General features: G+C 37.0%; 1 protein-coding gene across 4 annotated transcripts in view; it reads right to left on the bottom strand.

Moving 5' to 3' along the window:
• Positions 1 to 6958, bottom strand: part of TENT2 (terminal nucleotidyltransferase 2) — a 56246-nt gene extending 49288 nt beyond the window's left edge. The window contains exons 1-4 of one of the 4 annotated variants that reach the window (XM_006197605.3): positions 6589 to 6957; positions 6301 to 6369; positions 497 to 670; positions 192 to 281 (exon numbers count right to left, since the gene is read on the bottom strand). In XM_006197605.3, the coding sequence (XP_006197667.1) occupies positions 192 to 281; positions 497 to 633 (227 nt within the window). In that variant the 5' untranslated portion in view covers positions 634 to 670; positions 6301 to 6369; positions 6589 to 6957. Of the gene's footprint in view, positions 1 to 191; positions 282 to 496; positions 671 to 6300 lie in introns of all 4 variants that reach the window. The other 3 variants (XM_015245733.3, XM_031674621.2, XM_072958459.1) reach the window with 3 other exon arrangements.
• Between the last annotated feature and the right edge of the window lie 17383 nt (positions 6959 to 24341).

The raw sequence follows: 24341 nt of genomic DNA on the forward strand, positions 1-24341 counted from the left end.
AGTTATCTGAAGAGCTATCCCTAAAATTTTTTAAACATTTATAAGTTTTAAAATTCTGTTAACAGTACTGATCACACCGGTCCCAGAAAACAAAGTTTAGTGCATAGTATCCATTCAACTTTAACAAGATACGCTGTTAAACAGTTCCCAGAAATCAAATTTTTCTTTTAAACTAAGTAAGAAATACTTACTTCCTTCCTCGAAATAATGGGGAAGTTGAGGTCTGTATTGGACTGACATTTCCATATGTCAACTGCTGTAATGACACAGCTCTGGACAAGCTATTAAAAACAAAGAAGGAACAGCAGTAGTATACATTTTTTCCTTAAAAACAAAAGAAACTAATTTCAGAAAAATTAAATAGTTTACTGACCAAAAGAAAACAATATATGACGACATTTTCTCTAACTCCAAATGTTTCATATAAAAAGGATTTGTGTCAAGCAGAAAAATGAAACTTAAAAAATGATATGGGCCAAAGTAACACCATACTTACTCTGTATTCTGAAAGTTGAACTGTGCATCTATAAGCTGCTGGTGTGAATAAAGGCTTGGTGACAGGGTGAAGAAGTTATTATGTTGTTGATGGTTCGGAGTGAAAGGCGGGCGACCCAAAATTGAGTTTGGGAACATGCTCTTGTTCACTAAAAGTGAACATGTATTCTTCTACCTAGAATAGTTTTAAAAGACAATTTATTATAGCTTAAAGACATTGAACTCTTTGGTAACCAGCATCTGTTATTTAATAAAGTTATTCAGTTATGAATTTCATTTGCAAAGTTATTTTTTAAAGTTTAAATAGATCTTCTAAATCACACTATAGGTAACAAAAAAAACTTAATAATGAATTTTAAATCTACATTAACCATTTTATTCAAATGATAGTAAAATCTATGCAAGTTTCTAATTTTATGATAAATTTACCCTAATATCAATGAATTTTTTAGAAATCAAGTTAATACCTCTATACTCTGAAAATAAAAACAATCCACTTGAGAGACATTTAATTAAATCCCACAATTTCTTTATTCTCAGTCTAATTTATTCAAAGGTATAAGCCATCATGACAACCTGATTTCCAGGATTTAGATCTCACAGACATGATCAAACAAGTAAGGAATCTGTGTTGCCTAATAACTACTTATAAAAAATTCTGAGATTCCCCTCAAAGTCTAAACAACTTATAAAAAGAACTTCCAAAAAAAGAGGTCTTATTCCACAGGAATGGGGAAAACCTGTGTACAAAGCAATCAGAATCATTCACTGCCCTGGGCAGGAGACTAGATTCTTTGCAACAGCTGACCCCTAAAAGGCTAAATAGGGTAAGAAAACAAGTATTATGTATACAAAGTGAAAATAGGATCCCCAGCCTACAATCCCACTTCAGGCAATTTGAAAACTAACCTATGGAATAATGGAAGGAGAAACCATATAATACAGTTACCAAAGAACCTATAACATAGTAACAGTTTTTCAACCCCCCAAAAAATTAAGCCTGCTAGCAATCTACAATGATGCCTTCTACTGAACTGCCACTCATGCATACAAGAAGCTTCCAAGTTAGATTTCTAGTTAGAAAACAGACATCCATGGATCACCAGAATTTTAAAAAGGCTTAGGAATAAATAGGAACAACACCTGGAACAAATGAAAACTGGAAAGAAAAAAAAATCCTCCATAATTAAGATAAGAAATGTGTTGTTTAAAAAGTAGAAAGGGCTGAAAGGACCCAAGGAGTATTAAGCACAGTTTAAATATATATATATATATATATATACACACACACACACAAATACATCAAGGCATATTACAGTGAAATTTCAGAATATCAGGTAAAAGAAGCTTATAAATATTACAAAGAAAATGTTACAAAGGGATGGTAATCAAAATGGCTTTGGACCTCTCAATAGCAACAGTAAAAACAAGAAGACAAGAAGTCAATGCCTTTAAGGCTGTGAAGGAAATGCTTTCAAGCTAGAATTCTATACCCAGCTATACTATTGATGCAAAAGGAGATTAAAAACAGTTTTAGACATGTTGAGGTATCAAACAGAAAGAGAAAACCTGCAATCTAAGAAAAGGGAGCTCCAATACACAGCAGAAACAAAGTAACTTCCCAAAGATGATGGTGAAGAGAAGCTGACAGCTTAAATTAGAGCACATAGATAGAGGGCTTCAAGAAGATATACAAGGAGGAAAAAAATTAACTAGTAGAGGAATTGTGCTAACAGACCAGACATAAGTATAGAAACAGAAACATAGAAAGTTAAAAATAAATTACTAAACTACCAAAAAGATTCTCAAAAGGTCACATAAAAAAGGAACTTAACAGTTACCTACTGGGTTCTTACAATAACATGAACATTGAAAATACTGATTCAAGCAGAAATTATAATATATTTATCATATATTATTTACTACACTGTTTATAGATTACAGATATTATTATACTATATGTTTACATGTTTATATACATCACAATTTATGATGAGAGAGGGCACATAAAAGTGCTAAATCCTCATTTTTGGTATGTCAATTCAAAAAACGAGCTATAAAATTTTTTTTGTTTTTGTCTTGTTTTTTCAGAACAGAGGAAAATAACGTTCAAGCAGCCAAAAGAAAAGGTAGTTGCCTCTGGGGACTGAGACCAGATGGCTGGTAAAACTAGAATAGGAGACAACAGGAGAGGAAAACGAGAAAGATCTGGCAAAAAACAAATAAATTACTCAAAAATTTTATTCCTTTTCAATCCTGTAAGATTAAAATTTCCTGGCTGGCCACAGTCAGATTCATCAGTTCAAGGTTCATAATAGATTGTACACAACAGTCTTGCGCCACCATCAGATCTCATTCCAAATGCCTAACTCTAATTTGGACCAGAGACAAGGTGTTACCTCCATAAAACAAGAGTTTGTCAACTTTCTTCAGCAGACCTTTATCTTTTGTTACAAGAGATTGGAAAAAAAAATCAACCCCATCATCTCTGCTAAACTGTACTCTCTGATGTTCACTGCTCAGAGGAAATATCTTCAACCAACCAGGATTCCAGAGAATTCTTTATTAAAAAAGCACACTCAATAATTGTAGAATGCCAGACTTAAAGCTGTCAACCAATGTGTTTTCCCTTTGCCTGGGCTCACACTTTCTTAGCTTCCTTGACTCTGCTTCCCTGACCCAACTCCCCATAAACAATTACTGTTTCATAGGATTCATGAGACAATGACCTTAAATACAATTCATTATAATGAATTTTGCTTGATATTTAATTTTCTTGTAATACAGATACTATAGATCTGATCAAACAAGAGAAGGAATTTGTATTCATAAAAACTAGAATTAAAATACTCTACATTCAGATTTTAATTCATAGTTAAAATTCAAGATATTTTGTTTACACCTGTAAGTAATATGCTTGTGTCTTTTTCTGGACCCAAATAAAGTTCTATACACATGCATTCAGAGACCCAAAATGACTTAATAGCCCAGACCTCACCTTATTTCCATCCCATTATGTGGACAGATTCAAACTTAAGAATAAGTCAAAAGATGTCTTGTGGCCCAGAGGTACTCTTCAAAGTGAAAGACCAAATATCCACAGCTTAAAAGCTGAGACATTCCATACTCAAAAATTTTCTTTAGGGCAGGTATCTAGATCAGCCTATCTTAAATTCCAGATAAGCATAGATTTTGAAGTCCTTCCAAAACAATGTATCTATCAGATTCTCTTCAGGATGAACCTTGGCCCTCAACTCTGGCTCTTAAGCAAGCCAGGCTTCTAAGTGGAGTGGATCATTCCTAAAGAGTTTAACGAAAAATGAGGTATCACCTCATGCCAGTCAGAATAGTCATCATTCAAAGGTCCACAAACAATAAATACTGGAGAGGCTGTGGAGAGAAGAGAACTCTCCTACATTGTTGGTGGGAATGTAGTTTGGTGCAGCCGTTATGGAAAACAGTATGGAAATTCCTCAAAAGACTAAAAATACACTTACTATATGATCCAGCAATCCCATTCCTGGGCCTATATCCAGAGGAACCTTAGTTCAAAAAGATACATGCACCCCAATGTTCTTAGCAGCACTATGACAACAGCCAAGACATGGAAGCAACCTAAATGTCCATCAACAGATGACTACATAAAAAAGCTGTGGTATATTTATACAATGGAATACTATTCAGCCACAAAAAATAATAAAATAATGCCATTTGCAGCAACATGGATGGACCTGAAGAATGTCATTCTAAGTGAAGTAAGCCAGAAAGAGAAAGAAAAATACCTTATGATATCACTTACATGTGGAATCTAAAAAAAAAGACAAACGAATTTACTTACAAAACAGAAAGAGCCTTACAGACATAGAAAACAAACTTAGGTTATCAGGAGGGGAAGGAAGTGGGAAGCGATAAATTGGGAGTTCGAGATTTGCAGATACTAACTAATATATAGAAAATAGATAAACAACAAGTTCAAACTATATAGCACAGGGAACTATATTCAGTATCTTGTAGTAACTTACAGTGAAAAAGAATATGAAAATGAAATATCTATGTTCATGTATGACTGAAGCATTATGCTGTACATCAGAAATTGACACATTATAAACTGACTATGCTTCAATAAAATATATATATATATGAAAAAAGAGTTTAACCAATGACATGCAATACTCTCCAACATAGGTATCCTGCATGACCTTCTAGGGATAAGGAACTAAACCAAAAGCCCATGAATTTCAATTCCTCTTTCTAATACTTTTCCTAATACATTCCAACACTAATTTTGATGAAGATAAAAATGACACCAAAATAATAATCTATTATAAACAATATAAGGAATCACTTTTTAAACATAACAGAGTTTCCGAGAATAAAATCCAGGAAACCTTTTACCACACCAGGTACAAGGAGACCTCCACAAAATTTTAAATCTTTTTCTTTATATTCTGAATGAAAGCCTTCTTCACTAAGTAGAGAATGATCTATAAAAAAACATTACTTCACATTAACCATGGTAGCAAGTCCAAGAAATTTTATGGTAAATAAAATCCAGATATTGGTGCTATCCTATTTGTCTCAGTTTGAAAGTTATCAATTTCTCAACCTGTACCTGACTACAAAACAGAATAATCTAGGTAAATTTTGAACTGTTTTAAAACTGTTGCATTGGTTCTTGCCTTAAGGAGAAGAATCTTCAGGACCACCTCTTGACTAAGGTTGCCCAGTGGGAAATTATACAGGTTTATTTGTAAATAAACATACATAAGACGAAGCTGTAATGGAGTAGTTTTACAAAGTTAATTCCTGGTGATATAGCATTTGGTCCTGAAACTTACAACCTGGAGTTTCTGTACTCTCCTCCAAGGAATTAGAGAACACTCCAGGTTACGTAATTCCTTCATCAGGATTCCCTGGAAAGTGGAATCTATCTAGTATAAAAAACCAGAACTGTAGTGGCTAAATTGACTTATCTGTCCACTTTGTTCAAATGCCTTTGATCCCCTAAGCTCACTTCTTTTCTCCACAATGAAAAACTCCAGCTCCTAAATCCTGCTCACCCCCTGTCAAATCATCCATAAATCTGGAAAAGACATTCTTTTTAATTAAGGATTAGAGGCTATGCAAGTGTTAAAAAACAATCTAGCCACATGATTCCAAACGGACATTTCTCAAATAACTGATAAATGGCCTATTTCACATGGAGCCTGTTAGGGGACATTTTTTGATCAGACAAAAATTGGGACTATCCACACCAACAAAGTAGTGTTACTATTATTGGCTATTAATCAGTACATATTAAGAGACTTCTGTCTATTAATGACATGTTAAAAGCCTTGTGGTAATAAACCATACAATATGAGGGTATTTACAAAAGTAGTATGTTACCTGTAATACAAACACACAGACTTAGTGTTCAGTTATGATCTTTCCCCACAAAACCATATGCCACACATCTGTTAAGTTGCTAATTTAGCCTGAGTTTCAGTTTCTCTTCTTTGTTCGCCCTACTGGTATACCAATATAAACAAACAACTACTATTTTAAACAAAGAGCTGAGAGAGATCAAACAAGGCAGGAAACTTGGATGATCCAGAAGTTGTGAGACACAAGCCCCTGTGTTCTGGCCTAGAAAGAAATGCAGAGCCTATCTACAAAGACTGAAAGGAGCAAAAACAAAGGGAGTTAACAATAACCGGAAAGAGTCCTAACCTGTGCATTTGCCTGTAAAGCGAAGAACTGAGGCAATTTCACAACGATTGAGTGCAAAGTCTTAAATCGTAAATTGTTAATCCAGGTATTTACCTTAGTTCTTCACTACCCTTTGAAACACCATGCAAGGTCCCAAGACAATCTTCCTCTTTGGGTCCTAGACTGAGGACCGGGCGCGAGGAAGAGAAACGAGTGAAAAAGAGTTCCTAAGATTCTTCAGAAAGTACAGCAGCTTGTGGGCTCCTATACGTCTCGGGTGTTTAAGAGATACTGCTGGCACCTCCCACCCAAAACCAGTGCAGTTTCAGTAAAAGTTCTCGGCGCCCCGTCCCCGATCCGGGCCTATGCGGTTGCTTCCCTCTCCAAAACCCCCTAACTCACAAGTGTCCTCGGGGACAGGCTGAGCAGGGCCTATCGGCACCGCCCGCCCAGGAGCTCCAAGGGCCGGGGCAGCGACGGCCCGGCGTGCTCGGTCCTAGCTTTCGCTCAAGCCAAAGGAGATAGTGGCTAGCGGAATGGCTAGGCCCGGGTCCGGATCCGGATTGTGGGCTAAGTCCCGGGCTCGGCGGCCAGGGAGGAGCGACACAAGAAAAGGCTGGGCCAGCAAGGGTGTGGGAGCTCGGGGGCGGTGGCAAGAGACGGAAGACCAAAAAGTCGCCGGAAAAAAAAAGCGGCGTAGAAAGCCCTGTCAGAAACACCCGGAAGAACGGCGTGACCCCGGATGGAAACAGCGAGCAGGGAGAGAGAGGTCACACTTCCGGCAGCCGCCTCACTCTCTCCGGCGAGCGGTTTGCTCGAGTGCGCAGGCGCGCGACTAGTTGGGTCTTGGTTTGGTCGGAGTAGGTCGTTTGGCAGCAGCGAGCGCGAGTAGGGAAAGGGCTGGGACTTCTCTGAGGGAGGTGGCGTGGGCAGTCACGGACCGTCGGCAGCAAAGCGCTGCTCAGGGCCCCTGCCCAAACTCGCATTCTCTTAAACATTTTTTACTGGTCCTTCCTGTCTAAGCCGGGTGACTCCTACCCAGAGAAGCTTCTCCTGGCCAAGTTTTCTCTCACCCTTTTGCTCCAATCAGTATTAAGGTTTGTGTTTCCCGTTAATGAACTGAGAGCTACTTGGGAGGAAAAATGCCTTATTTATCTATAAAGCCTGGGCTCAGCTCCCTGTCTGTAATAGCTAACATTCACTAATTCAATAACTATTTAACATTTCTTGAGTGAGCTTTAATAGTTTTGACAATAGTTGTTTTTGAATTTATTCATGTAAATTTGTTAAAAATATTTTTTTATTGTCCTTCTTAAATGTGCAGCATCTCATTCCCTCGTTCCTGAAATTGGAAATTTGGTTCTTTTTTCTTTTCGTGACTAATCTGGCAGGAGGCATATTAACTTTACTGATTTCAAATCTCAATGTTAGCTTTTGTTTTCACAGATTTTCTCTGTTTTCTCTTTCTTTGATTTCGCTGTTAGGTTTATTATTTCCTTCCTTCTGCTTTTTTTTTTGATTTTTGAAGTTTTTAAAATTTTCCAGTTTGTTGGAAACTGAGAGCACTGATTTGAGATGTTTGTTCCTTTATAATATAGGCATTTATTGGTATAATTTTCCCTCAAAGTACTGCATTAGTTGCATACCAGACATTTTAATATATTGTGTTTTTATTTTACTTCATTTCAAAACACTTTCTAATTTCCCTGTAGGTTTTTTTTTTATTTGTGTATTATTTAGTCTCCACATATCAGATTTTGCACTGTTATTAATTGCATAAATGTTTTGAGTTGTTTTGTTATTTAAGTGAATATATCCTTCTTGAAATTATATCTTCAGTTATGTTAAATATATACCTAGGAGTGAAATTGCTAAGTCACAAGAGAACTCTGTGTTTAATTTTTTGAGGAACTGCCAACTCTTTTCTAAAGTGGCTGCTCCAATTACATTCCCACTAGCAGTGCTTGTATGTTCCAGTTTCTCCACATACTTGTTAACACTTTCTATCATATGTCTTTTTGATTATAGCCATCTTAATGGATGTGAAGTGGTATCCCATGGTCTGCAATAATTTGCTTTTGAACCATCAGAACAAATGTTAAAACAATGATAAACAGAAATAAATTCTTAGTGTTGTTATGTAGATAACTGTAACCTTATGACTCCTGAGAATGTCTGTGGATCATATTTTGAAAATAGCTAGAGCAGGGTATTGCAGAAGTCCTAACAAGAATGTGAATAGAAATATTTATTGGGAGCTAACTATATGCCAGGCACTTTTCTAAGCACTCAGTATAAATTATGTCTTATAACCTGATTGACAGTCCTCTAATGATTAATTTCATTATTCTCACTGGACAGGGGAGAAAACTGAGTCTCAGTGAGGTCAAGCAACTTGCTCAATGTCCCACAAATAATGCCAAAGACAAGCTTTGAATCTAAATAACCTGACTCCAGCACTCTATGCCTCCTCCTCTAGCACAGCATTGGCCCCTGCTGCACTTAAACCCCAGCTTTGGGGCAGGGGCAGGGAAGGATAGCAGAAAGGTACTTGGGGTTTTTTTTGATGATGTGGTTTTTTGTGATTGTTAATTTTATATTTGGTATGTGATTGGCATCATGAGCTCTTCTGTAATGCAGAGTCATCTACAGACTTTTAGGTTTGGATGTGGTAATGTGAAATAGAATGGAGATAATGGATAAAAATAAGGACTACTATTGTATTTTGTAAGTATTATATACCATCTCATCTGATGTACCTTGTACATGTTGGGAATGCAGTGTTGAACCATATTAACTCAGTCTCTACTCTCTTACAGTTCAGAGAGAATAACCTTTAGAAATTTAGAAAACAGACATTTAAATGTAATGGTAATAATTGAGAAAAGGAAAATACATGTTTCTATAAAAGCAAATAACCAGGGGATATAATCTATCGTGGAAGGCATGATGGCTAAATGATGTGTGCCTCTCAGATCTCCTTTGTGGGGAGCATCGTTGACTGTCAACCTCAGCTGCTGCCTCTCTCAATCTACCACCACATTTGGAACAGAGGCCATGCCCTTCCTGAACTACCACCAGCCAGTGACTGAGCACAGCAGAGATGCTAGAGCCAGCCTATTGCTGCTGAGCACAGGACCCTTGTGATGGGAAATTCTGGCTTGGAAACTCCCCATTTGGCATAGCCAAAATTTTCTTAGAAGAATGTTGCAGTCTTTTTCTACCCAATTCTCCCTTCTCCTTCAATAGATGTCAGTCAGACTTTTATTAGAGTCTCAGGCTTTCCCTGCTTACCTTTTCCTCCTCTGTTTTATCTTCCACAGGGAATCTCCTCTAACAAATCTCTTGCACGTCTAATCCTACCTTGGCATTCGCTTTTTGGAGGACCTAACACAGAAGCTTTCCCTGCAAAAGCAGCATTTAAGGTGAGACTTAAAGGGGTAGAAGTTGTAAGAAAACTTGAAGGAAGAAAGAGAACGGCCCTGAGTTAGACAGGAGTTTGGCACAGTGCTTGGCACATGGTTAGAGCTCAGTAAGTATTGCTTGACTAAATGGAATGCAAAGTGCTTTTATATAGAGCATGTAATTATTCCTCATAAACAATTTTACAAAGATATTTATAATATTATCCCTGTTTTACAAATAATAAAACTGAGAATCAGAGCTGTAAACTAACTTGCCCAAGGTCAGGCAGTAGTTCAAAAGTATGGCTAGGATACAAACAGGTTTGTTTCCAAGCCCGTTATTTTTAACTGCTTAACTATCAAGTTATACTGGCTCCCTTCAGGGGAGTTGAAATGTTTGAAAAGAAAATGCCTGTAATATAGTTTTTTGTAGTCATAATCCATCCAAAAGTCACTGCTTCTTCTAAAAACAGGGCAAGAGACATTCTGAATCACCCTGGTGATATACATGAAAGTCATGAACTGGATAGGATTTCATTAATGGAGTCCATGTTATAAGCAGTGTTCAATAATTAGAGAAACAGAAGGTTGAAAGAAATCCTAGGAAGTTCCTCTTCTAAAAGTAATGCTACGTGGAGATACACAGATGTCTTTCTAAAGAGGAAGGAGTGCCTGCACCCAGAGTTACAAGATAGAGATAAATAATTATAGTATTGAAACTCTTCAGACTTACCAACTTTTCACTATCCAATGTGATCCTTTACACATCATGGATACACTTTCAAAAGGCATTCTTTGGTATGCAGCTTAACATATACTGTCTATTGAGTTGAACATTGATCTTGGGAATATAAAATACAGTACTCCATAATTCTATCTCTAATGAATTTATTGTAGAACCATCTCAGTGAGTGATTATAGGGTATCAGAATGAAAATGAAGTTTAGCAGTTATTCCTGCTCCTCATTTTACATGTAAGAAAACAGCAAATGTATTAAAGATAGACAAGGAAATAGATTAATATGTACTAAGTCATTTTAAGTATAATAACATATAATTTCAACTTAGATACTGCCTGAAACAGACAGAACAACCAGAGAAGGCATTGCAAATTCTACACAAATACACTGTGAATGAAGTTCTCTATTCATTCACCTGGATAGAGTCCTGGGAAATTTCAAGTTGAAATTACTGCCATAGGTTCTCATGTCTTCAGAAATTACTATAGTAAAATATAAATTTGAGTAGCCATTTTGCTCAGAGTGATAAACAGCTGACCTAGTGAGGAGGGGAGTTAACAGAATTTACCATTTTCTATGACCATAAAAGTAATTAAAGCTTACTGGAGAAATTTTAGAAAATACAGAAATGTACTAAGGAAGTAAAAAATTAAAATTGATGGGACGCAATGTAACTAAAGTCTAAGACCTAAAAGCCTGTTTTTGAAAGGCTAATTTTATGCAGACAAAAATAGAAATTAAAATAAAATGCCAATAAAAATCTCAATTTTTGTCATCATGAATGTTTCTGTAACAAAGATACAATTCAGTGTGGTCCAGATTAATGTCACAGTCTTTAACTTCTATTACTTTGAAAACTAAAGAACTGAACAACCTAAAATAATATTCTAAGATTCAAAGTAAAATAAATTCTGTGAATGAGAAGAGTAATTTACTAGGCAATGATGATCTAAACATTTTCTTAGTGGAAGGTTCCAAATAACTTATTAGAATGACTGTAATTAAATAGGCCAATAAGACCCCCCCAAAAAAACCCCTACTTTTTTTTCATTGACTCAATAGTCATTTTTAAAATTGTATTTGATTTTTCTAAACTGAGTCCTGAAATTACATGGATATGTAGACTTCTCAAGGTTATATAAAGGTTGACAAATTCTAGGGACACGTAGAAGAATAAGATCAATGTGACAAACACTTCTTTACATAGTTCATTACTAAGGATTTATTTCACATTTACTCTCTTGATCTTGCTTCTTTTTCTCCTTGGAAGATTTTACTCACTCATTTGTTCATTTATTTAATTAGTCATTCAGTCAACCAGCAAATATTTATTGAGTACCCATTATTTGCTAGATTCTCAGCTAGGCAAATTGTTACTATTGTAACAACAGAATGTCACTATTTGGGAGGTGGTAGAAACCCTGAATAGAAGAGACAGCTAATTAGAAAAAGAACCAAACTTCAAGACCAAACCAGCAGTATTTGAACAAGATTAAATCGCAAAAATAGCTAGAAAAGTGTTATTGAGAAACAGGGTTTCATTCAAAAGAATCGTTCTCAAAAGGAAAAGCAAACGGGGGAGGCGTACCTCAAATGGTAAATCGCATGCTCAGCATGCATGATCCTGGGTTCAATCCCCAGTACCTCCTCTAAAATAAATAAATAAATAAACAAACCTAATTACCTCCCCCCACCCAAAAATATTTTTTTGAAAAGCTTCCTCAGAGCTGTGGGAAGACCCTTACCATGGATTTGTAATTGGGTACAAGTAGGTGGCCTTGGTCTGAATGTAAAAGAAGCCACTCTTAAAAAAAAAAAAAAAAAAAAGGATAAGGAAAGAAAAGGGCTGAAAGAAAAGTGAGCTTATTGTACAAAAAGGTAAATTCTCATAAGTATCAGAATGGTAATGCTTCAGTTTCTATATTTCTCTATTTGCATTCCACATAGCTTTATACCACACTCTCTTCACTCACAATTTCTTCTTAGGAAGCTCCACTCAGAGAAGAATTTTTCAAGGAAATGTTAACCAGATGGCTTTTTCTAATCTTCCTCAGGGAAAAAAAAAAAAATCAAAGTAGGTTTTGAAAGTAACACTGCCACCTACAAGTAAGTACTTTGAAAAGTAAAATGACTGAAATTCGATCATTTGGGTAGATGTCCAAGCTGCCAGAAATCTAAGAATAAAGCTTTGGAGTGGGGCTTCTGGTTTACAGAAAATAGAAAGGTGATTAAAATAAAAGAAAAAGAAAAATCACTTAAAAGTCTTGGCATCCTTCAAAAACAAAAATTCTGTTTGCCTATGTGTTTTGTCTCCACATTGGCTGTATCTTTCCAGGCATCCTTGGCCAAGTTACTTTAAACATTTCCACATCTCAGTTTCCTTATCTGCCTAAGGATATTATAATAGCCTGCCTCTTTGTTGTGAGGATTAGATTCTTAGTATTTATTAGGAATGGTTAAATTTCAACTCAGATACCTGTCCATTTCATCTTTTCCTGAGTATCATCATGTTTAGCCTTGACTAATACTAATAGCCAGGACTCCTTTCCTCTCACCATCACTTGCCCCTAAACAAAGTTACCAGACGCTTTGTTTTTTAGGTGAAACAACATGCATAGGATCCCTGAGTAAGAGAGACTGATTCACCCTGCAGTGTATACCTATACACCTTGGTTGCTGTCGTAAGGAGAGAACCCTAAGTTGAACTCCAGCATTAATAATAATAAAATGGGGCTGTAAGAAATTTTTATTGAATTGAATTTTTAGGTTTTAGTTTTAGCAGTCACAGAATTCAGCAAGTAGCTCCAAATTCCAAACACATAATGGAGGTATGTATCTCAGTATTAAAATTACACTTAAGAATTTTAGCAGCCAGCATCAAAATCACAGGAGCTTGATCCCTCAGACCATGACTTGATGTTCTGGGGAGGTGGTTGGATGGAACTGAGGGAAAGGGGATAGGAAGGATGCTGAATATGTCAAATTGTGCCAATGCACTACCCAGATGGTGCCATTCTGATAAATAATCAGTATCATTTACTAAATCAATCTGAATGTCATCAAGCTCTTTATTCAGCATCTAGAAAGTAGGTTTATTTAAAATGATAGCTAAGACATATAAGTGATGCAAGAAGGAAATGAAAAGATACCTTCCAAGCAAGGTTAAATTTAACTCAAAATGAAAACGATAAAGATAAAAATGCAAAGATATGTTCAGCCATCTGTAGAATGACTTCCCTGGCAAAAATTTTAAAATATGCCAATACCAATTATTGATAAGGATGTGAAACAATGAGAAATCTTAAATACTCCTTGTATTTAAAACTACTTTGTTTAAAACCATCTTGGAAAACACTATGGCATATCAGATAAAGTTGAATAAGTATATGTCTTGCAATCCAGCAATTCCTCTACTAAGTATATACCCTAAAGAAATTCTTACCCAAGAGACAGGTACAATTATGTTGATATCAGCATTGTTTCAAATAGAAAAAACTGATAATTGAAATATCTATTGACAAGAAAATGAATGAATAAATTATAGTTCATTCATAAAATGAATATAGCAGTAGCAATAAATTACAGCTATATACATCAACATGGATGAACTTCACAAAAATGTGTATGTTCAGGAAAAATAAAAAGAGCAAGTTGCAAGAGAAAAGAGCTTTATGATTTCATTTGTATAAAGCTCAAAAACATGCAAAACTAAACAATTAGTTATTTAGTGATACATTCATATGTCAAAAAGCTATAAATAAATGCAAGGGAAAGATAAATACAAAATTCAGGGTAGCAGCTACTCATGGGGAAAGGGAGGAAAGAAGAGGGATGAAATAATGGAAAGAGAATACATAGACATAGAGTGGTAATATTCTATTTCTTAAACTAGGTGATGGGTACCTGGGTGCTCACTTTTTATTAGTAATAAAAATTATGTATTTTTCCCATGAAATTATCTCTATACCGAGACAGCATCAGATGGGTGCCAGGGTCTCTTTTCTCTCTCATCTGCTTCTCTCTTCCATTTCTTCCTTTCTGTCCTATCCCCAGGATCTTCTCCATCCATCAGTGCCTTATGTGGTCAAGTCCATGCAAATTCCTATCCCTAATGCAGTCCCAGGAAGGCAATTGTAATACCTCCCAAATCTTCAATTTAATTGACTCAGGCTTTTCAGGGTCTTCAGAGTAAAACACCGACAAAATAAACATACAAACACATTTTTAACACGATTTTTTTTCCTGAAAATTTTGCTCTCCTCTTTTAGTACAAAGAATCAGGGGAGAGAGGTGGAGTGCGAGAGGGCAGGGAAGACAAGGCAAGGATGGAGTGGTAGCTGGAGATGCAAGTCATGTCCAGGGAGGAGGAGGAAAAAAAGAGCATTTCAGGATGGAAACAGAATGTTGAAGGCCTGCAACCTAGGAAGCAGGAACATCTGTGGAACTAAAATTAAGGCCAGTGTAACTGGAGCTTTGTTAGCAAGGCAGAATGGTTTGTGAGATAGAGATGGGACTCAGAGAAAGCAGAGCATTATGGGCACATTAAGGAGCTCGACCTTTAGTCCAAGTAAAGAAAGGGTGGGTGGTTGGGTAAAACCTGGTGGAAGGCAAGTTAAGTAAATTTTACAAAAGTTTGGTTGAGAAAGATTGAGAAGCTGGCCTATGTGAGCTATTGTATATCACTCTATTTCTTGGCTTTCTTGCACTTACATTTTTTAAAATTTAAATTACCCAAATAATACAGGAACATATTCTTAATGTAAAAATTTTCAAGAATACAGACTGAAAAATTCCCCTGCTTTATCCCCCTTAACAATTATTGAAACTTCCTCTCAGTTAATAATTATGTACTAGAAATACTTACATCTACAAATGACAAAAAAAAATTTGACTGTCAGTGACCTAAACTAATTGAAATTTATTTGACAGCCAGCTGTTGGCATTGGTTCAGTGATGTCAAGATGGCTGCCATAACTCCAGGCACTGTATCTGTCATTCACAGATCATTGTGCGGCTAGAGATAATTAATTTTCAACATTGTGTGGAATCCCAGTGTATGAATATACTACAGTGTATCCATTCTCCTGTTAGTGAACACGGGTTATTTCTAGTTTAAGGGGTTTTGTTTTGTTTACATTTTCTGTTTTTGCTGTTAAAAACACATGCTATTAATAGTCTTGTCTTCTGGTGCACAAATTGCACAAATTTATCTAGATTATATCCCTCGGAGTGGAACTGCTGAGTAATAGAGTTTTCACATCTCAATTTTATTTTATTATGCCCTTTATATAAATGGTATCATATAGTACATATTGTTCTGCATCTGACTTTAATTTATTGCATAAGCTCAAAGATTTTGTCTATTTTTCTCACTACTCTTTCCCTAGCATTATTTATTCATTTAACAAATATTTATTAAATATCTATCATGTACCAAGCTCATGTTGGAAACATTTACTTGAGTTTTCCTCCAAAGTCCCTTCCTTCCCTGTTCTCCATAATAGCCCTCAGTTCTGTTCCTTCAGTTTGCTAGTTTACAAGCCAATATTATTCCAAGAACAGGGCCACTGCTATTCCACAAGGTGCTTCTATATTAGTTGACAAAAGGCTTATCCCTCTCCCGACACCCAATCACGTGCCAGGGCCACACACAGCCAGCACTCACTCCCTCAGCAGATGCTCTTATGCAGTACAGCCTGTTCATCCTGTTCATCTGCACAGAGCAGCCCTGCCCAAGAAAGCTAGCTGATAGGCATGCCGACTTCTCTTTAACTGTCTCTGAACCTGGCTAGACTCAGAGATGTTCTTCCTTTACCTCTGCTATTCTCACCTTTACCTGTCGCACTAAACAGACTGTAGGAGGAGTCCATAATATTTGCCATGAAGAAAAGCAGCCCAATCAGTTCTTTAAAATATAAGTTCTGTGACTCAAAAAGCACGCTCTGTCAGTAAAATGAACGCAGATCCCCAAGCCACGATGGTTTGGCATGACTTGGACTGAGAACTGGTGCATGAAACAGAAATGACCTCTGTAAGCTACGAATGAAGATACCAGGTACCTCTGGGGTAACTTCACCCAGTTTATGACAAGTAGCCCAATTTCTGTGGCTGCCAAGTGACACCAGATAAGCCAACTGGATTCTCTCTTTAAGAACTACACATGAGAGATGAATAAAAGACAGATTACTCCAGTTTGATAAGCCCAAGTGATACTGAGAAATTTATTTTTAGTGATACTCAAGAGTTGCACAAGGTCCCAATGTAGGGAAATTGGAGACCTGAGGCAACTTCCCTTGTACAAAACTTCCAACAGAGAATGAAATCTGTGTGACTCTTTCTTACATTAATTGGCCGTTTCCCCCACAATTAAGTATAAACTGTCTTGTATCATTTTCTAAGTTCTGCTTTTCTCTCCGACCAGATGCTAACTTCCTCAAGAGAACTTCCTTGTGAATTCTCTAACCCATGGCAGAGTGCTGAACACACACATAACAAGAATTCAGTAAATATTTGAGAGGCTGAGTAACTTTTTAAAGAAGTGTTAATAATTTAACCTAAAATGTTTCAGTATAAAGTAACATAACCATGATAAAAATGTAAACAATGTAAGTTAGAGTTCATGGACTTTTTCCCTCCCCTACTCTCAATTATCTCTGCTGAAGGATTATCATTTATTAACTTTTTTTTATGTGGGTTCCCAGAACTTCTTATATGCACAGACATATTAATTTGTAAGGTTTTTTCCTTACATAAAAATGGAATCATTGATTGTTCTGCAACTTGCTTTTTTAATTAAACAAATTTTTTATGTAATCTTCATGTCACTGTGTCTGTGGTATATATCTCATTATTTTAGATGGTCGCTTAGTGTCCCTTCCATAGGATGGATATGTTAATTTTTTTAAATAACCATCTATAGTTGAATAGTTAGGTAGTCTCCAAGTTCTCACTATTATGAATAATGCTACAGTGAACACCTTTGGATGTATTTTCTTGCACACTTTGGTGGTATTTTTGGAGGCTACAGACTCAAATGTGGGAAACTTATAGTGATGGTTTGAAAAGGACATTCAGTTAGGAAAGTCTGAATCTAGAATTTGCCACTTCTAATCTGTGTTACTCTGAGCCAGTCACTTCGACTCCCTAACATTCTGTTACTTCCTCTGTAAGAGAAGGAAAAATCTCAGCATGTTTCATAAGATTATTGTGAAATCAAATGACAAAACTAAAGCATCATGGTTGATTAATATTAGGTTTCAGTTTAGTTTTAGCAAGACAGTCGTATTTCTTCAGGCTTTTTGTAATCTGCTGAATTTCATTAGACGACTTGCCAATTTTTAGTAGTCTGCTGAAATGTTCATCTTTTGAGTATAGTACAGGGAACCAAGAAGAACATTATTAAAATCAAATAGACAAATTGTTGCATCCTGCAGAAGCAGGTCTTGTTCTTTAAGAAGATTAATTCAAACCCCATTTTTGATCATCCTTTAGGAAAGCATGTAAGTGACCCATAATAACGAAAGAAAGAGAGAAAGAGAAAGAAAAAGAGAGAAAGAAAAAGAAAGAGAGAAAGAAAGAAAGAAAGAAAAAGAAAAAGAAAAAGAAAAAAGAAAGAAAAGAAGATACAAAGAAAATGCTCTAGAATCCTATAGGGTCATAGGCAGAGAAGTCTATAAGACCTTTATAATTAAAAATTCAATTGTGAACTGTAACTGGTTGAGAAAGTGCTTGTTCCACTCCTCTCGTTTTCATAAGACCTGAGCTTGAATTACGGCTTTACCACTAACTGGTCTGTGAGCAAGAACGTACATTTCCCTCACTTGAAAAATGAAGGGATTGAATTAGATCATCTTTAAGGTCCTGTTTACTCAAAACAATAATAAAAATTATAATAGTTACATATATAAATTGCTTACTGTATTGGAAAAAGCGCTGTTCTAATTGCTTTAGGTATGTTGATTCATTTAATCTTCATAGCAAACCTATGAGGCAGGTACTGCTGTTATCATTTCCATTTTGCAGATGGGGAAACTGAGGGACAGAGAGGTTAGGTTGACTTGCCTGAGGTCACAAAGCTAGCAAGGAACAGAGGCAGGGATTTGGGCCTAAGTTGTCTGGCTCCAGAGTTCATGCTCTTAACCTTCATCCTGTGACTCACTGATCTCTTCAAACACTTGAGTTCTTTGCTTTATGTTGATATTGGAAGGAAACTTCTTTTCTAGTAGTTTCTTTCCACTTTGTTTTGTTTCAAACATTTATTGACTTACAAATTTATTTAGAAGTGCATTTTCCTTTTTTGAGAAAAAAATTTGAACACAGAGAACTTAATATTGGTTATTATAAAATTATCCCAAAACTTTGTAGTTTAAACAATAAACATTGATTATCTCAATTTCAGCTTAGCTGTGTGGCTCTAAGTCCAAGCCTCTCATGAGCTTGTAGTCAGGTGTTGGTGAGGACTGCAGTCTTGTGAAGGTGCTGACAGTCTGCTTCTGAGTTCATGCATGGCTGTTGGTAGATTTCAGCTTCTCTGCACATGGACCTCTTCATGAGGCTGTTCATATAACTTGGTAGTGGTTTCCCTAGAACAAGAAATTTGAGACAGAGACAGAGACAGAGAAGCCAAGACAGAAGCTGAAATTTTCTGTCCCAGCCCTTCTCCTAATCTTGGAGATGACATTCCATTATTTCAGCCATGTTATTTGCTAGAAGCAAGTCACCAAGGCCAACCCAAATTCAAGGGGAGGGAGAGAAAGCTTCATCTCTCAAGGAGAGGAATATCAAAGAATGTATAAATATGTGTTCAAAACCACAGTGAGTATAAGAAAACTATAACAAGCAGTGTTATACTCACTACCCCAAATTGGCAATTATTACCTTATCACATTTTTCTCAAAAACATTTTCAAACAAGCAAAAAACACATTAGGAATAAAATCTTCTTTGTTCCTATGTCCAGTCTCAATCCTTTTCCTACTTTCCAGAGGCAACAACTCTAAGATTGCATGGCGTATCTTTCCAGTCTTTTTATTCTTTTATATGCATACATAGGATTGTTTGGTGGGGTTTTTAGTTTTTCATAAATGGTCTCATACTTACATATTCAGCAACTTGCTGTTTTTCACTCAATGCTGTTTTGGAATTTATGTACCCTGATATATTTAGACCCAGTTCAATATTGCATTGCATGATGACACCATGTTCAATTCATCCATTGATAGAAATTGCTTCCTAAATTGTAAATCACTCTTATAATCAAGGTTGCAAGAAATTGCTGTATTTGTTTCCTTGTGCATATGTGCAAGAGTCTCTCTAGACCAGTGTTTCCACATATTTTGACCACACCCCACAGTGAGAAATTTCTTATTATGACCAGCCTATGTCTCATTGTGACCACGTAAAACTGAAGCCAAAGTTTCATAAGAAATAGTACTTTTTCTTTCTATGAATAATGACCTCTAATATTACCTATTTTAAATCTATGTTCTTTTAAATTGTTTGCTGAGAGTCACTAAGTTGATTTCTGGACCCATTATTGGGTCTCCATCTGCAGCTTCAAAAACAATCTTCTAGGACTATATCTAGCTATTATGACATACACTGTTTATGGCAGCTTAAACTTTACAAAACATTGCAAACTTACTTTTCATAGTAGTTGTACCAATTCACACTCCCCCCAGCAGCGTATGAGAATTCCTTTTTGCCCACATTGACACCCACATTCAATACTGTTAGATTCTTTATTTTTGCCCATCTCATGATTGGGTCTCATTTAAGGGTTGGATGAAAGCAGGCCTGCTTCACTGTATTCTTTCTTTTGTTTGGGAGTCACAGGTGTGATGGGGAAGTCTCCCAGGCTTGGCCTCTTGGTTGCTGTATGTCATTACTGAGTCCCTTGGAAGGTGTAATAGTTAATGGGAGCATCCCTCCCAGGAATCACAGAAGCCCGTGAAACAGAGCTGGATCCATCTGCCATGGTTCCCCCTGGTTTTACAAGGAAGCTATTCCAGTCCTTTTACCTCATTCCCCAAGCCCTGTGCTCTACAAGCTTTCCCTGATATTCGGCAACCACCTCTCCTACTGCACAGAGAAGATGAGACCATCACAGGAACACTCTGCTGTATTCTATCCTTCATCTATGTACTTACCAGTATCTGCTCCCGTCCTTTCCCAGAGGGAGTGTGACTTTCTTCCTGCCCAGGCTAATTCTTCTACCCCAGCACTGAGGTCTACCCCCTCCCATCCTCTGAGGGCTCTTGCTCCATAAATGGGCCCTTCTTTTGCTCTGCCTGCTAACTGCTCCCCGACCCCCACCTCATCTTTTCTGCGCATAGTTTGCGGAAGTCTTCCCTTCCTGAATAAGGTCTTCCCTTAAGTCCTTGTTCCTCTGTCTGACTTACCCTTATTTATTCTTGGGCTCAAATATCACTTCCTCAGAGAAGCATTTCCTTTCATCCATTGTGCCTATTCTTTGCCTTCATAATTTTCACCAAAGTACAAATTTATTTACTTATTTGTGGGTCTGACTCCCCTACTGTGTGGTCAGCCCCAAGAGGTCAGGGACTTTGCCCTGACATAGAATGGCACTGAGCACATATTTGTTGACTAAATAAATAATTTCTAGCCTACAGCCTCACTCTTCTACTCTGCTCCTATACCAGGTGGGTAATGAAAAGCCTGTCACATTCCTCCCCAGCTGAAAAACTACTACTAGCCCCCCTGCCTGTGGAATCAAGTCCACTCTGCTTTGTGCAGGATGGAAAGGCTCTGTGAGAGCCACTCTCCCTCCCCCAAGGCAGAACAAGCCCCACTTCTTCTAGCAGAGGAAGCAGAAGAAGAAAAACTCAAATCGGCTAATACTATTATTAGCTGACAGCCCTGATAAAAGAAGTCCTGGACAAAGAGTTTCAAATCCATAGATGAAGGAGGTTATGTAATTATTTATTGATTTCATCCTCTTGTTGGTTTTGTTTCTTCCTCATGCTTTTTTTCTTTCACAAGAAAACTCGGACCTATTGTTTACAGGAAAGGGAATTGAACATTTCATTGAGCACTTACAATATGCCAGGCTTTAGGCTAAACACTGTGTTTACTTTATCCTATTTAAATGTAATTCTCTTCAAAACTCAGAATAGGTATCACCTCCCCTTCCAAAAATAACATGACGGTGGCCAAAAACTTCAAATACACCAAGGAAAATAAAACAGTCTGGTGATTTCTATGGCACAAGAAAGTCCAAAAGGCTTGTATGCTTCTTATTAGTTAAAGTTAGGTCACGGGTCATCTTTGGTCACACATGTGACGTGTGATACTCTTAATGTGCCAGTCTTCCTCATAATCTCCTCTCCCACCTATATCTCTCTCTTCCTTCTCTCTCTTGCTCCTCTCTTCCTCTTGGCTGCCCCCTCTTTCCTTTGCTCTCTCTTAATCTCATGACTTTTTGTTTTTTCATTTTTCTCCCCATCTACCTCTTAAGGCCATCAACAGCTTCACTGTTGCCTTCTAAGCCAAAAAGATTACTGACGGCTTGTCTAAGCAGAAGTGAAAGCAAACAGAAAGAAAGTCTTTTTTTCATTCCTGAATTAGAACTGCAACAAAATATAATGATGTTGCGGGACAACAGGGAACCCAAAGAGATAAACATAAACTCTAGACAGGCTTTCAGCTTCCAACACGCAGGGGATAGTTGCCCACTGAGCTCTTGGTCAGGCTGTCAGTCATTACCGATAATGCTAACGTTCTCAATTTCCATTTTGAAAAAGAGAACCTGTAACCAGAAGACGTTAGCATTTTATCAGTACATAGAAGTTGTAGAGGGAAGTTTCCTGAGACTTGGAAAGTAATAGAAGCAGATGAAATATTTCCTTTAAAGTACAGAAACTTAGGAATTGGAAACTGAAGGTAGCACCATTTGGAAAATTTAAGATGAAGCTCGTGGTCCTAAAATTCCGCCCATTCTTTAGGTCCTGATAGTGCAGAGGCTACTTTGGAAAACAAACACTAGATCACTAATGCAGGAGGTTTTATACTGTTTGAGTGTTTATATCAAGGTTGCCCTCCATTTTTATGCTTTCTGAATCTCCACTTTTAGGCAAACAAGAAGGAACCAAGGGGATAAATCATTCTTTTGGCTCACTTTCAAGACAACGGTATTCATTTATTTGCAAAACTTTTCTAGTGCTTTCTGAATAGCAGACTCCATATTTAAACAAGCCAAATCTTCGAGATCAAGCAGATGCTATAAATCATCAAAATACCTCCCCATTCCCCCACCTCCCGGACAAACAAACAAGCATTAAAAGAAAATTAGTGTTGAAGAACAGAGCTACTGGGTAGGTGGTTTATAGCTTTATGACAGCATTTTAGCAGAGAACTTTGCTGACTGGCAAAAAGCAGTGAGTTGCTAAACACTGAGAGATTGTTACGAAGACTTAAGGGTGAAGGTATTGTTTTCTGGAAAAGGGGGCAGTATTTGAAGGCTATAGCCCTTCATGATCAGCATGTCATGAGGAGGTATCTTTCTTGATAAAAAGCAATTATATTCCAGCCAGGAACCACCCCCTCCCTCTTCAACAGACTCCTACCACCCTGAATTAATCACACAACTTGTTGGCTCATTAAGCCTTGGTGTCATTTTGATGCATATATTATTACAACAATACGTGCAAAGCTACAATATTCAATCGGGTTAAAAGGATTTTAAGGCCATACTTTAGAGATGAGAAACTCTGAATCATCCAATTGATTTGGGAAATGAGTTCACTCGCCTATTGCATAGTCACTGGAAGAATGAAAAAGAGAGAGTGAATCCCCTGGGGCTTAAATCTGAAGCGAACTCTTAGCTCTCCACTGCACTTTTAGGAATAAAATAGTAATAGTAGTCATAAGGAAGTTTTATAAATTGGCATGCCATGAATTTCCTTTTTGGCTAACTGCATATAAGTGGGTTGTTGAATGAGCTGAACTCAGTCAGGTACAAAAGAAAGCAACTTGACTCTATTTCTCCACTGCTCTTTCAAACCTCCTCTGTCAAATTATTATTCTCCATTCTTGGATGAAATTTGAGGCAAAGATCCTAGTGTTTCTGATCATGTTTGTGTATTAAAAAACTCAGTATCATCTAATATTAAAATGTTATGCTCTCTCTTCATATTCTTTTTCTTTTCAACTAAAAAAAATTTTTTTAAAAAAGAAGCGAAAAAGAAACATCTTTAAAGTTTTAAAGTACTGAAAGGAAGATAAAGGAAACAACAAAAACTATCTGGTCAGAGTTTTATAGTCATAAAAATATCTTTGAAAAATAAATCAAGTAAAGACTTTTTCGAACAAACAAACAAAAACATTATATTCTCATTTGACTCAAAGTTCCTCTTTATGTCCCCATCCCACCCCGTACTGCCACCCCCACCACCCCCATCCTCAGGCCTGAATCAAACTTGCAAGCCCCAAATGGGAAAAGCCAGGGTGGGTCTGTATGGCATGGTGGGGAGGAGGGGGACGGTGTTCTTTCTTTCCAGATCCACTGACTTCTACACTTTCTAGCTACTCTTTGTGGCTCTTCTATGGTCTGATCAATGCAGGAGGTGGATTAGGGGACAAAGGCAGTGTTCTCTGGCTAATGCAGTCAACTTTCTGCATTCTCACTACTGAGGAGCTCCAACCTCCAATTTCCTTTCATAGAAAATGACTTCAGGCTGCTTTCTCCACCACTTCCCACTCCAACCACCACACCTCAGTTTACAGCTTTGGATGGCCCACTACCACCCTTTAGAAAGATCATTTTGATGGAGTCCCTATGAAGATGACCAAAAAACCCAGTTCTTTTTAACATAATCCACATGCAGCCCATGGAAAACCTGTATATTTGTCCCCCTCAGACTCTCATTTCCAATTGCATTCATCAGAGAAACAGAACCAACAGGAGATAGAGATAGATATAGATAGATGAAGAAATGTATGAAAAGGAATTGGCTCACATGATTATGAAGGCTGACAAATCCCAGATTTACATT

Source organism: Vicugna pacos, chromosome 3, assembly GCF_048564905.1.
Source record: "Vicugna pacos chromosome 3, VicPac4, whole genome shotgun sequence".
Classification (NCBI taxonomy): domain Eukaryota; kingdom Metazoa; phylum Chordata; class Mammalia; order Artiodactyla; family Camelidae; genus Vicugna; species Vicugna pacos.